General features: G+C 36.5%; 1 protein-coding gene across 2 annotated transcripts in view; it reads left to right on the forward strand.

Moving 5' to 3' along the window:
* The window catches only part of ACAP2 (ArfGAP with coiled-coil, ankyrin repeat and PH domains 2), a 55,426-nt gene that overhangs the window by 19,074 nt on the left and 23,684 nt on the right, over positions 1 to 12,668 (forward strand). For both annotated transcript variants that reach the window (XM_065747835.1, XM_065747837.1), the window contains exons 5-9: positions 1,622 to 1,680; positions 2,171 to 2,354; positions 3,787 to 3,831; positions 4,843 to 4,938; positions 8,648 to 8,722. In XM_065747835.1, coding sequence (XP_065603907.1) covers positions 1,622 to 1,680; positions 2,171 to 2,354; positions 3,787 to 3,831; positions 4,843 to 4,938; positions 8,648 to 8,722 — 459 coding nt within the window. The remainder of the gene's footprint in view (positions 1 to 1,621; positions 1,681 to 2,170; positions 2,355 to 3,786; positions 3,832 to 4,842; positions 4,939 to 8,647; positions 8,723 to 12,668) is intronic.

Genomic DNA, 12,668 nt, shown 5'->3' on the forward strand with positions numbered 1-12,668 from the left:
AATAGGCATTTTCTTTTTTTTCCCTGACATTTTTTCCTCTTGCTTCTCTATTACTGTAAGTAGAATTGCAAGGCTTATACTTCTGGGAGTCCAGTAATCAGTGGAGTTGCCATCTGGTTGCGTTCATTGTATATTGATCTTGATTGGTGCACTCCTCAGGCACTGGCATGCTTAAATGTCAGCAGTGGGAGTAGTCCTAGTGTGATTTCCAGCTTGTAAAGAAGTGCATTATCTCTTCTAGTTATCTGTTTCTTCCTGTTTTTACAAAGTGAAAATATAAACAGCATCTTCCGAATGCTCCTTGTCTTACTGTTAGATGTTGGATAATTCAGGTCGGATGAGGCCTCAGGGGGTGCAGGTCTGTCTGCCTGCCTCAAGCAAGATCAGCTGTGACGTTGGGTCAGGCTGCTGAGTGTTTTTATCCTGCTTGGTCTTGAAAACTATCGAAAACTGAGACAGAATAGTTGATGTAGTACCACTGTCAATTGGTGGCTTAAACTCAGTTATTTTTTCCTTCCTTTGACATTTTCTTGAAAAAGGAAAAAGCAAGCTGGTAAGGGGTTTGCTGCAATACTTGGTACTACTTGGTTGTTTGTTTTTTAATCCCATATTTCATGTACAGGGAGACTCAAAATGAAATCTTGACTTGTTCTTTCCATAAGATTATCTCACACTCAGATCTTTATATTTTGGAACTGGTTCTGTTCAGTTGGGATAACCCCCACTTCCCTGTATTCTTTTTACTTAATCAAGATGTCACAATCAAGCATATAGTTCAGCATAGCAGCAAAACAGAGCCTGCCAGTCATCTTTAAAAGACAAGAACTGGATTTGAATTATAATGTGGCTCAAAGCTAAGTTGTCTTAGTGATGCTGTGTAAAGTTTGTATTGCCATTGGTGCTGTGCTTGAACTTGAGTGCACATACCATCAGAACAGGCTGGAACATGATGTACGCTTTTGCTCTGACATGGTTTACTAGGTTTTTCGCTGTTGCTTTGATGATTCCAGTCTACTTTTCAGACTTTGTGCATTGAGAATCTCAAGCATACATCTCAACATCTCAGTGCTGTGCCAACAGTGTGTTGCCACAAGTAGAGGTACAGCTGTGCTAGTTCTGGCACGCTGATTCAAAGCTGCCTTTTCCAAGGGTGCCCAATCACTGAAAATCTAGCCATGACTCATTCAGAGGAACTAAGAAAATTATTGTTTTACCTGGGTGCTACATCAAAAAACAACTTGTGCCATCATTAATTTATATATCAACTTTGTGCCTTCCTGTATAAATGTGTGCATGTGGACCGATATCATCAGCTTTTTCTTATTGCTATACTACTTTTTTCTGTTTTTTTTTTTACTACACAGTAGAGTTTGGCAAAGATTATTCAAGCAAGTTGTTTTTAACTACAAAAATGGCATGTAACGTGAAAAAGTATTCAGTTCGTCAGACAGAATAAATTCAGAAACTGTTGCCTTAGATTTTCAAGAAGTTGAGGATAGCAATGGCTTAGAATGGATTACAGGATGTAGGGATTCCTAAACACTGTTGATGTGCATTTCAAAGCTGAAAAGTTATGAATACCCTGAAGTTACTGAACTACGTATTAATGCTTTTCTTTCAGATCCTGTTTGACCAGACCCAAAGATCAATTAAAGCACAGCTTCAGACTTTTGTTAAAGAGTAAGTTAATTTGCACTTGTTTTGGGAAAACCGTAGGTAAAACCGAACTAAAAGCATCTGACATGAGTGAGTTGGTGAAACATCTTTCCTGAATCTCATCAGCTGTAAGTTGAGAAGAGCGTGTTTGACTTTGTCAAAAATCACTCAAAATCTGAGAGGTTTTTGTTTCAGCTGCAGAAATGTTTAAATGGTAATGGTTTAAATTACTAACCATAAATGATGTGTTGTCATTCTCCAAGTTTAGAAAAAAAGTGCTTGCTAAGGCTTTTACCACTGAGCACAGATATACTGATGTAAATTTCTGTTTTTTCCTTTCCTCAGAAAGGGACAGAGAGGCTGCAGAAATACTTTGATTTTTTTGTTTGATCTCAGCATTTGTTAAAGAATGTGAAAGCAAAGGAACAGTCACAACACGGGTAGATTAGTGTATCTTTAAACACTTATTTCATGCTTTGAAATCAATTTGTCATCCATTTTTCCTTTGTTGCAGAGATATTAAGAAATTTAAAGATGCAAAGAAACAGTTTGAAAAAGTTAGTGAAGAAAAAGAAAATGCTCTGGTAAAAAATGCCCAAGTTCAAAGAAATAAGCAACATGAAGTAGAGGAAGCTACCAATATTTTGACTGCAACACGAAAATGTTTTCGACACATAGCTCTGGATTATGTTCTTCAGGTAAGTGCAGCAATAATACTATCTTGTCAAACTTGACATTTCTGGCCTAAATGTAAGTTGGTTATGCTGTAGTTCCTTAAATATTTAAAATATGAACTGTAACCTAGCCTAGGAAATATGAATGATAGAAATCATTCTGGTGTGGCAGTGCAACCTATTGGAGGGCTGTGGGGAGATTGGCAGCTATTGCTGCAGGCTGGGTCCTTGTACCCATTGACCTGCAGCTCATTTGTCTTCTGGAATTTGAGTGTTGTAACATACAGTTCCTATGATAAAGGTGCCTTTATAGTAGCAAGGCAAAGTTTCAGCATCTCTTAATTAATTCAGGCAAAAAATGAATTCACCCTTAGGAATCCCTTCTGCTTGGATGACTCTTTTCTGCTGGAAGAGTGGCTTCACAATAGCAGTCTCTTTGCAGCTGTATTGACTTCAAACTGTATTTCAAATCCCATGCTTTTCTCTTATTTTATCCCTCTAGTTGGGGGTTTGTTCTGTACAGATTTAATTATTTTCACTGCAGACAGTTTTCCAAAACACCAACTGTGGAACTATAGAACTACATTCTGCTTTGGGTGTAGAATTACAGTCTGGTTTTGATTATAGCTTCAGTAAGCTTTCCTTCTGCTGGAATCTTTGAACTGATACAGAAGTGTTAAATTACAAAATTACACATTATTTTTTTTGCTCTATGGGGCCTTTAAAGCCAACATAGATCTGGATGACAGCTTTGAAGATTAGGAGACAAGATAAAATTAAGCGTATGTCAAAAATTAAATCTGTTCTTTTATCTATACGAAGTGAAATATCCCAAGTTGTAGGGCAACGGCATTGGCCAGTTAGTTCAGCCAGCTTAGAAGTACATGTGGAATGTGACTGAAGTTATTGTGATGTTGCTAGTTTCAGTGTCTGGGTGTGTATCCCAGTTCTGGAACACTTCAGAAGGTGTCAGACAAAGGGAAAAATAAGTATGGCCCAGTCCATTCTCCATCTCTAGAAACAGAAGGCAGTGATGTTGTCGGCATCTTTGAGTTCAGTGAGCAGGATTAGTTCATGCTGTCAAAAAGGGTATTTGAAATGTTCAGTTCAGTTTCTTGAAAATGAGTACAAATTTTCCTTTCTTCAGAGGTTTATTTTATTCCTTCTAGCTGATGTGAAGTGTCTTAATTTTCCCTTATTGCCCAAGAAAGTTTGGACTATCATTGCAGAATTTGGGCATTGCAAATGACCTTATGATTGTATCACTTTGAAATCATTAGAAAACTCACGTACAGCTCCTACAGTTCTAGAAGTGCCACGTGAAATCAGATATGGAGTTATACTTGTTTGATATCTAAGCTTTGATATGATTATTTGGAAGTAACCTGAAGTTTACCTCTGTGGGGGAGAATTTGTAAACTGAATGAAATCAGCAGCTTTTTGTTTTTCTTTTTAGATCAATGTTCTTCAGTCTAAAAGAAGATCAGAAATCTTAAAATCGGTAAGATGTGCTTTGATTTCTGTATAGAATATATTTGAATACATCAAAATGATAAATGGCTGCAAAGCAGTATATTAAAAATGAATTTGTCCTTTTACCTGTTACGAGCACAGCTGGCACTTTGATAGTCAGCTTGATCTTTACTGTAAACTGGCATAGAAACTTAGTTACTTTTAGCAATCTCTTGGTTTGGATTTGAACACTTTAATAAGGTTTTCATTGTTCTTTGGGATGTGTTTCATGGTTAAAATCAAACTTTTCTTGCCAAGAATTCTGCTATTTAAGTCTGCTACAGTCATTTATAAATACTTTTCATAGTCTGTTCTAAGATGGATTAAGCTATTTGTACAGAAATGGTATTTTTATATAAATAGCTTAGAGTCAGCTAATATACAATGTGCTTTAGTATGCTGACTGCTAAACAGACCACAAAATTAAATGGTGCCTTTCTTTCCAAGCTCTAAATTTGGCTTTTTCTTAATTTCTTTAAATAATGCAAAGTTCTGTTGGATCCCAGCAGTATAGCTGCTTGTCATTGTGCTCTAAATCTTCCCAAATTGTTTCCTTTGTGACTGGACAGTCTTATCTCAGCTGTGTTCATAGAAGTTATTGTTTTGGATAGTTGGTAAATAAATGATGTAGTCTGTCTATTGTACACATTGTATATATGCTAGTTAAACGGGCACTAACAGATTTTTAGATGACAAGAATTAATGTAACTTTTTGTCCTCAGTTAGCATTTATTTGTTAATGGGATGAATTCTATAAACATGTTCTGAAATATTTTGGCTCTTTTCTGCCTTTACCTTGAGTATTTACTTTTGGCACTGGAAGCTCTATGAGTTATTGACATAATTAGTGGGATGCAACACAGCAGAAAATAACCCCAATTTTTTTTTTTGCTTTAATTTTTTATTTATACGTTCTGTTCACATGGATTAGTTAAGGGGCATTTATGCAATATCTGTCTAACACTGAGCCTTCTTAAAATGTCTGCTTTTTTTCCTCTAGATGTTATCGTTTATGTATGCCCATTTGACTTTTTTCCATCAAGGCTATGATCTTTTCAGCGAGCTTGGGCCCTACATGAAAGATTTGGGTGCACAGGTAAGACTTAATAAATAATGCTTTATCAATTCATAACTATATGCTGATGTGGAAGAAAGGTTGATCTGTGTATACGTGGGAAACATACTGTAGGTTTATTCTTCAAAAAAGAAAATGTAATGTCATGCAGACGGAGCATACAATCTATTTTGAGTGTTTTGAATTAAAATTGCTAGAAAGCTTTTTCCTGAACTTAATACTGCATTTAGTATTTATGTTCTTAAACATAACTGTATATTGTCCTTTAAGTTGCACTGGTTCTCCGGATTCTGGGTTTTCTTCTTTAAAATTTTTGCATGTGCCATGTGTTACAAATGTCATGTTATTTCTTTAACAATAAAAGTAGTATTTGTTTTGTTTCCTCCTATTTGTGTGCGTTATATACTGTGTAAGTTATGCAGTATTATTGAAATAAGTTGATAACGGCAGCTTATAGTTAGACTACGAAACAGAAGTCTGATTTGAATTCATTCAAATTTGAGTTTGTACACTGAGTCCGTCTTGCCCTGCTTCATTCTTCAAGTTTACGAACACATAATTGCTACTCTGGGTTTTCATTGAAGGATTCATCAAAAGGTTATAGGGACCATGGCTGACTGCACACAGCAGGGAGTGAAAGTGGTTATGCAAAACTGGTTTAGAGCATATGTTTTTAGACTGAAGATCTGTCTCTGGCACAGGGAGAAGGCTCAACAGTGTGACTTGACTTGATTTCAGTGCAGGTTGAGTGGGCTTGGAATCATTTGTATGATTTTTTTTTTGCCTCTTATCTGAAGACTTGGAACAGCCATACTGTTTACAACCTGATCTACAAAACAAAAGCTTGCCCAAATTCTAAATGTCTATCAGTGTATGAAAGCAAATAAATGACAGCAAATAAATGCATCTGCATTCACCTCAAGCAGATATGTTGCTGAATGTTTATGAAATGCCCTTGTTCTGGCCTGCCATCAAGAAAGGAAAATCTGCATTGGCTGCAGCCCTTGGCCTTTGGTGCACCAGTAGCAAGTTAAAGGTTCAGGTGGATGTGACTGTCCTTAGCACTGGCTGCATGCCTTTTATTCTTTCACATCCATCCATTTTGGGTTGTAGTTGTTGAACTACAGTGTTTTGATAGTACAGAGTTTGTTTTGTACCTGCTGAAAAGATGGGGAAAGCAAACAAAAGTCATACAGCTAGTAGTGCTTTACACTGCCAGTTAGGTTTCATGTTTGTATTTAATGGAGATCATTGGAGTCAGGAGTATGTGGTTATTTTTGAATGGCTGATCATGCATTTGCTTCATCTGTCTAGTAATGAGTTTTCTGTAACACTCACTTTGGTTCCTGTATCATAGCAACTAGAGGAGTTAAATATAGAAAACCAAAGCTGAGAATGTTTAATTTTTTTTGCAAATGGAACAACGATGGATTTAAATCTCTAAAGTTGTATAACTTGTTGAATTTTCCTGTGGTAGATGTTGGCTTTTAAGTAACAGATACAGACTTGTAAATAGCTCATGAAAATTTAACTGTTAATGATTTTTCAGTTTGTTTTGGTTCAATTCTCTGTGTTTGACAGGCAGTAATGGAGGTATGGTGAGACATGAAGCAGGCATTTGTTAGGTTTTTCTGAAGATATTCTTGGCTGCTTTTGTTAGTAAATGAATTCTCGCTTTCAGGTAAATTCTGTATTCATAGGAGGTTTAATAGCTCATGAAATAGTAAAGCTAAAGCAATCTTAAGTAGTACAGTTGTGTATAATTCTTCTGTGTTTTCAAAACAGCTGGTTTACATGACAGAATAGAACTGAGCGTCTTCTGTGTACTGAGTGTTTGAAGTCAGTGTAGTATCACTTGTGAATCAGATCACTGTAAGAGAAGCTTTAATGCCACATAGTGTAATATATGTTTTTGCATGGAAATTTTGATATTTGGCACTTCTTGCATGAAATATGGTATTAGTTTAAAAACAGAACTGACTTGAATTTTCATTCTAGGGTGAAGATGCCAAAAGTTAAACATCTCACTCTTAGTTCTGCATGGAGTACCACTTAAAGCACTGAGTCTGTATAGAATACATTTGCCAGTTAATGCAATATTTTGAGAAATCTAACTTTTTGAAGGCTGTGGATGTGGAATACCAATATCAAAAATCATAAAACCATGACATTAACCAGTCACTGGTAGAAGGACTGGGATTTTGATGGTTGAGTGATGTGATTACTACAGTTGTCAGTAGCTGGTTGCTGTTTTTTTGTTTGATGGTTGACGTGCTGCTGACCAGAGTGAAAGAGTAAGTACTTGTCTGAGTTTTGTATCTGGAATGATGCAGTGCTGTCTTTGTAGTGAAAAGCAGAAGATGGAAAGAGATGTTGAGAATCTGAAAAATTGACAGAGATGGGACTTAGATGCACATGTCCCAGCTGTGTGGTGGTTCATAACTGTTGGGCTGACCAATGCAGGGGTGTGAGAGCCATTTGGTGTCCCTTTTTTTTTTTTTTTTTTTTTTTTTTAATTTTAATTCTCTTTTGTATCATTTCAAGCAGGGGAACTAGAGCAGTGGGGGACACGACCGGATTTGGCAGAGGTTTCTGTTTGTGGTTATGGGTGTGGGTGGAGGTGATGTAAGTGGTGTGTAAATTAGGGGCTCTGTTAGTCACAGGGTGCTCTCTGCCACGTGACTGACTTGTGCTGGCAAACTGGAGCTGCATGCTGTCAGTCTCCTGCATTTAGGCCTGGGGTAGAACAGCATCTGCCCTCAGATGCAGAGCTGTGGGCTGCACTGCTGCGGAGGCAGTGCAGCTGTGTCATTGTCCGGTAACAGTGTGACTGGGGATCATGGAGCTGGATACAGGGGAGCTCGTCAGTCCCTTCAGTGTTTTGTCAAGCTACCAAGCTAGCTGATCTGTCAGGTGGCATCTGTTTCTGCACCCTATTCCTTGTTTAAACATCAAAGCTTGAACAAACAAACTTATTGTCTAAGGGGATATCTTAAATTTCCTGCCTTATTTTTCCCTTGCGGTTTCAAAAGTTTATTTTTTATGGTGGCATTATAGATATGGCAACTTTTTGTTAGTGCTATTTTTTATCACTGACTTGATAAGGAAGCTAACTCCAATCAAATCCTCTCTATTGTGACAGTCCTCCTGCAGAATCAGTTATTTCTGGAATGAGAAGCAGTTTAACGGTCCTATCTGAGATGCTAAGGAGCCTTGCTCAAGTACTGCTGGTGTCTCGATGAAAACAACCTATACCAAAGCCTGGTTTGGGTCAGTTCCCTCCTCTTTCTGAAAGGGAAAAATCACTATCATTTGCTCTTTCTAGTTTTGGCTGCTGAAGCTGGTGCTGCTGCATAGGCCAGTCAGCCAGCAGGAGCAGCTAAAGCATGAGTCATTCCCTTCAGAGACTGAGCACCAATGCGGTATAGGAGTCGCATACGCTTGGCACCATGCTGTTCTTTGAAACATTTCTCCTAAAGCTTACAAGAAATGTACACCTTTCATAGAAGTTAATTCAAGATGATAGTGCAGTGCTTTAAACAAGGCTTCAGTGGTCATTAAAGGTAAACACTTCAACCAGAGAGCTGATTTTTACTATGCAGATGAAACAAATAATGAAATGTCTAGACATAATGTGTTCTTTCTTTATTTTTTTTGTCAGCATTATGGAATCTACAGAGCCAAATTTCTTTTGAAAACTAAAGATCCCATTTTCTGTTTCTCTTTACAGTTGGATCAGTTGGCTGTAGATGCTGCGAAGGAGAAGAGAGATATGGAGCAAAAGCACTCCACTATTCAACAAAAGGTACTTCAGAGAATGTAAAGGGTACACTGTACATCCATTTTCATGTCTCAGACATCTATGCCCGAGAGTGCATCTCTGCATTGGAGCTGTGAAAGATGTTATCTTGAGCACAGAGAATTAGACACATCATAAAGATTGGATTGTAATAATAAGATTGGATTGTAGATACTCATTCTTATATTACAGAATATGGTATTATGTTTAGTTTTGACTGCAACATAAATAGAATATTAAGGCTGCTTTTTTTTCTTTAGGGATCCCTAAACATGTTATTGTAGTTCTTAATTTCAATCACATCTCAGATTCAGTATATCTGTAGAAGTAGCTATCTCCTCCTGTGTACTGTAGGAGAGAAATACACTGCACAGTCATACAATCTTGTGTTGCTCTCCTCCTGAACTGTACCAAATGAGTACATCACTTTCCTATAGCCTATAAAGATGCAAAGTAAACTTTTGTATAGGCTTTCTCATGTAAGAACTTCATTTACACACAAATATGAAAATGGTAACGTTAAGTTGCTGTTTTGGACAGATTTTATGTATGATTCTTATTTTTGCGTACTGACAAAAATGAACATTATTAACATTATGGGGGGAATAACTGTTGGATGACTCGAAAGCTCTAGATAGGTATTGATTTTGCAGGTATGGTGCTAGAAATTATGTATTTATATACTGAACTCTCTGGTAGTGAGCTAATACTGCAGGTACTTTTGAAATTACTTAGATACCAGCTCAAAGGTAATGGAGCACTTCTTACTCTCATTCAGATACATTCTGTATCCGTTCAGGTGTTGTAAATTACAAGTATAAGTGAAATCTGAGTACATAAATTCAGTAATGAAAACATGCTAGTATTCCAATTGTAGTTATCAGTAGTTGGAGTCAATATAAATGTTACTGGGAAATGGGGAACAGGTGAGGTCAATGCTTGTGTTCAAGTTTGAATTTGTTTGGGCTCAGTAGTGCTAGTTCTAGGAGTGGGCAATAGTTGGGGGTTTTGCTGTTAGAAAATAGCAGTGTTTGGTGAAGGAATTTAGTTGTTGACAATTAGATTTAATGGATGGAAGAAATAATAACTTGTTAGCATTTATTGTGGTTGTTGTTGCCAGTAGTGTTTATGTTCTTTTTTTCTTTAAATGCTGCTTAAGGCTGCTTTACAGGTAAACTGTTTCTGACAGTATTAGTATTTCTTGAATCTTTCATGCTTTGTGAAACTTGATAAACTATAGCCACGTGTGTGTATTTATTTTTTCTTGCATTTATGAGCAAACAGCATTCATTATGAGGTGATTAATTTATTATTTTAATTAAATGACAATTCTATGCTGTCACCGGAATAGATTCAGTATATTCAGTTGTTTTGTGTGTTGTCTTCTGAAGTTTTGTGTTTCATGTTGTAAATGTTGCCTCTTGTCTTTATCAATCAGTTACTGATGTGTTTTATGATAATGCCTAGATTAATGCAACTAGGCTTTGGAAGGCATGCTTTACTGGAAATTCCTTTTACAGCTCCTCCTCTTTTTTTAAATTTTTTTACATTTTTTATTCAAACCATGCTGTTTGTTTTATCTCCCACTTGCTTTTCCCTACCTTGCCACCAGGTTTGTTTCCAGTGAATCAGGAGTTCAGAATCTTGAACTGCCTTAGACCTCAGATCTTGTTCTTTACAGCATTTTGTCATCCATTCAACCTGACCAGGATGTCAGTCTATTTTCTTGTCGTGTTGCTTTCCACTGGGCTACCCCTTAAGAATATGTTCCCAAATCTTCCAGTACCAAATCCTTACGTGTTTTATAACTATTGGAACTTCTTGAGTTGAATTCATCTCATGAAGTGTTTATGGATTTAATATACTGAAGTTTTAATCTGATGCTTCAGAATGATGCCTTTTCTTCATTGTGTGGATAGACAGCAGTTCCTTTTCTGAAATCTATAGGTAAGTGCATGTGTGCACACCTACCCACCCACTACCTGTGTTTGCATATATGTGCATATGCATGCGGAGTAATTGCACTAATTAAATAACCCATCACACCTTTATAATCATCATCTTCTTTTAATACACTGTTACCAGAGTAGCTAGTGTAAATGTCACAGAAGGGTTTGGTCAACACTATAATTTGTTTTCTTAAGATAATTGATGTCTGATTTTTAATTAAAATTTGTGCTCTATTTACTCAACAATTGTGCAAAAAGCCATTATTGTAGTGTAAGAAATGCTTTCTTCCTCCTTGTTATTTGAAGTAACATGTAGTAGGAATTAGCTGTTACTGAAGTAACGTGTTGACTTAGGAGATTTGAAAATCACTTGTGAACAGCTTTATGGCCTTTTGGTTCTGTGACAGAGTAACATTTTCTTCTAAAACCAGGGAAGTGGCACAGGAAGCATTTACATCGAACCTCAAGTAGTGTTTTAGTTCTATTCAAATTCCATTTTCACTTGAAAAATAAACCAAGAACCCTACCTGTAAAGAACTGTTCAGGAAGCAGCTGTAGTGAGAGTGATTTGAGTAAACAAGGTAATAGGGAACCCAATACTACCACAGTCTTAAAGCAATTGTTAACCAGAACTGCAGTGGAGTAGTAATACGGACTAGTTGTTTTAGCAAAAGTAAAGATGTTCCAGTAATTCAAGTGACTTTTATGTTCAGTGACGATTTTGACTTCTGGCCCTTCATCTTGGACTGTAAGCCTTGTTATTTGAATGTGGTGTTGTTCTGAGCCCTTCCTCAAGAGACTTTCATCTTGAGCATAGCAACCTTGTAGGGATGGGAATGGAAGCAACTTCCTAAAAGGAGGGGTTGCATGGTGAATGTCTTCTGTTTTGATATATACCAGAGCAACTTTTCATATTATTATTTTCTTTGCTATTTACTCTCCCCTATTTACTGTCTTGTAAAAAAAGACTTTTGTTTTTCTGTAAATACAAAATGTCAAACAATGTCTTTGCATACAAATTTAAGTTTAAAATACTGATATGCTCCTGATGGTTTCTGAGTAAAATGATTCATGTCATGGTATCTTAGCAGTCTTTGTATTGGAAGTGAATCTAAAGCTCTGCCACTGAAAACTAGGGTTTGTGGTGTTTTAGTTGCAGAAAAATTATGTGTGGAGAAATGCAAAGAAAATATACAAGCTACAGAAATTGATAAGCTGATATAAAAATGCATTCACTGAAACACTGTCAAGGGCAGCACGTGGTGTTCCACCAGGTTAACTGTAAATGTGGAATTTTTTTCCACTGCCAACTGATTTCCTATTCCTCGTGGACACTTTTCTTTGTTGTTTTTAAGTTATAAACAAACATCAGCACCAAAAACTGCCATGAAAGCATGCTGTATAATTCATTTGTATTTGCTCACTTTTATGTCTTCCATTAGATAGCCAGCCTTGAAAATTGATACCAAAATAAAAACCATCAATGTTAATTCCTTTAATCTTAATTAAATATATGGTATCATACTACAGTGTAAATTTCATAATGCTAGTTTAATTTTTTAATTCCAATTAGGTGACGCATACTCAAGTCCTCAGTAGCTCCTAATGAGCAAAGAAATGATATTTAAAACATTCCTTATAGGCTGTGTGTTTGTTTAAGGAATATAAGATTCTGAGTCACACAACGTGCCTGGATTTATTAGCATGTGATTCTCTTACGCGGGTTACTGGAAAGATAAGGATGTATTTCTCTCCACCCCTGATTATTTTTTGTGATTCATTAAACCTTTCCATGATCCAAGATAAAAATAAATTATGATGTGACCTCTTTTCCCTGTTCTTTAATTATGAAATAAGACACATTAAGATCAGACTACGGCTATCTAATCTATTTTTCTACTTTAATCTCTTTAATTGGAATGAAGGCAGTTAAATGTTTTACTGACTAGAGCGTTCAATGAAGTTTTATGGAAGAAGCACAGGGAGGCTTTGCCCCCTCTCCC

Source organism: Cyrtonyx montezumae, unplaced genomic scaffold, assembly GCF_038088225.1.
Source record: "Cyrtonyx montezumae isolate F1298 unplaced genomic scaffold, pur_monq_1.0 scaffold_5, whole genome shotgun sequence".
Classification (NCBI taxonomy): domain Eukaryota; kingdom Metazoa; phylum Chordata; class Aves; order Galliformes; family Odontophoridae; genus Cyrtonyx; species Cyrtonyx montezumae.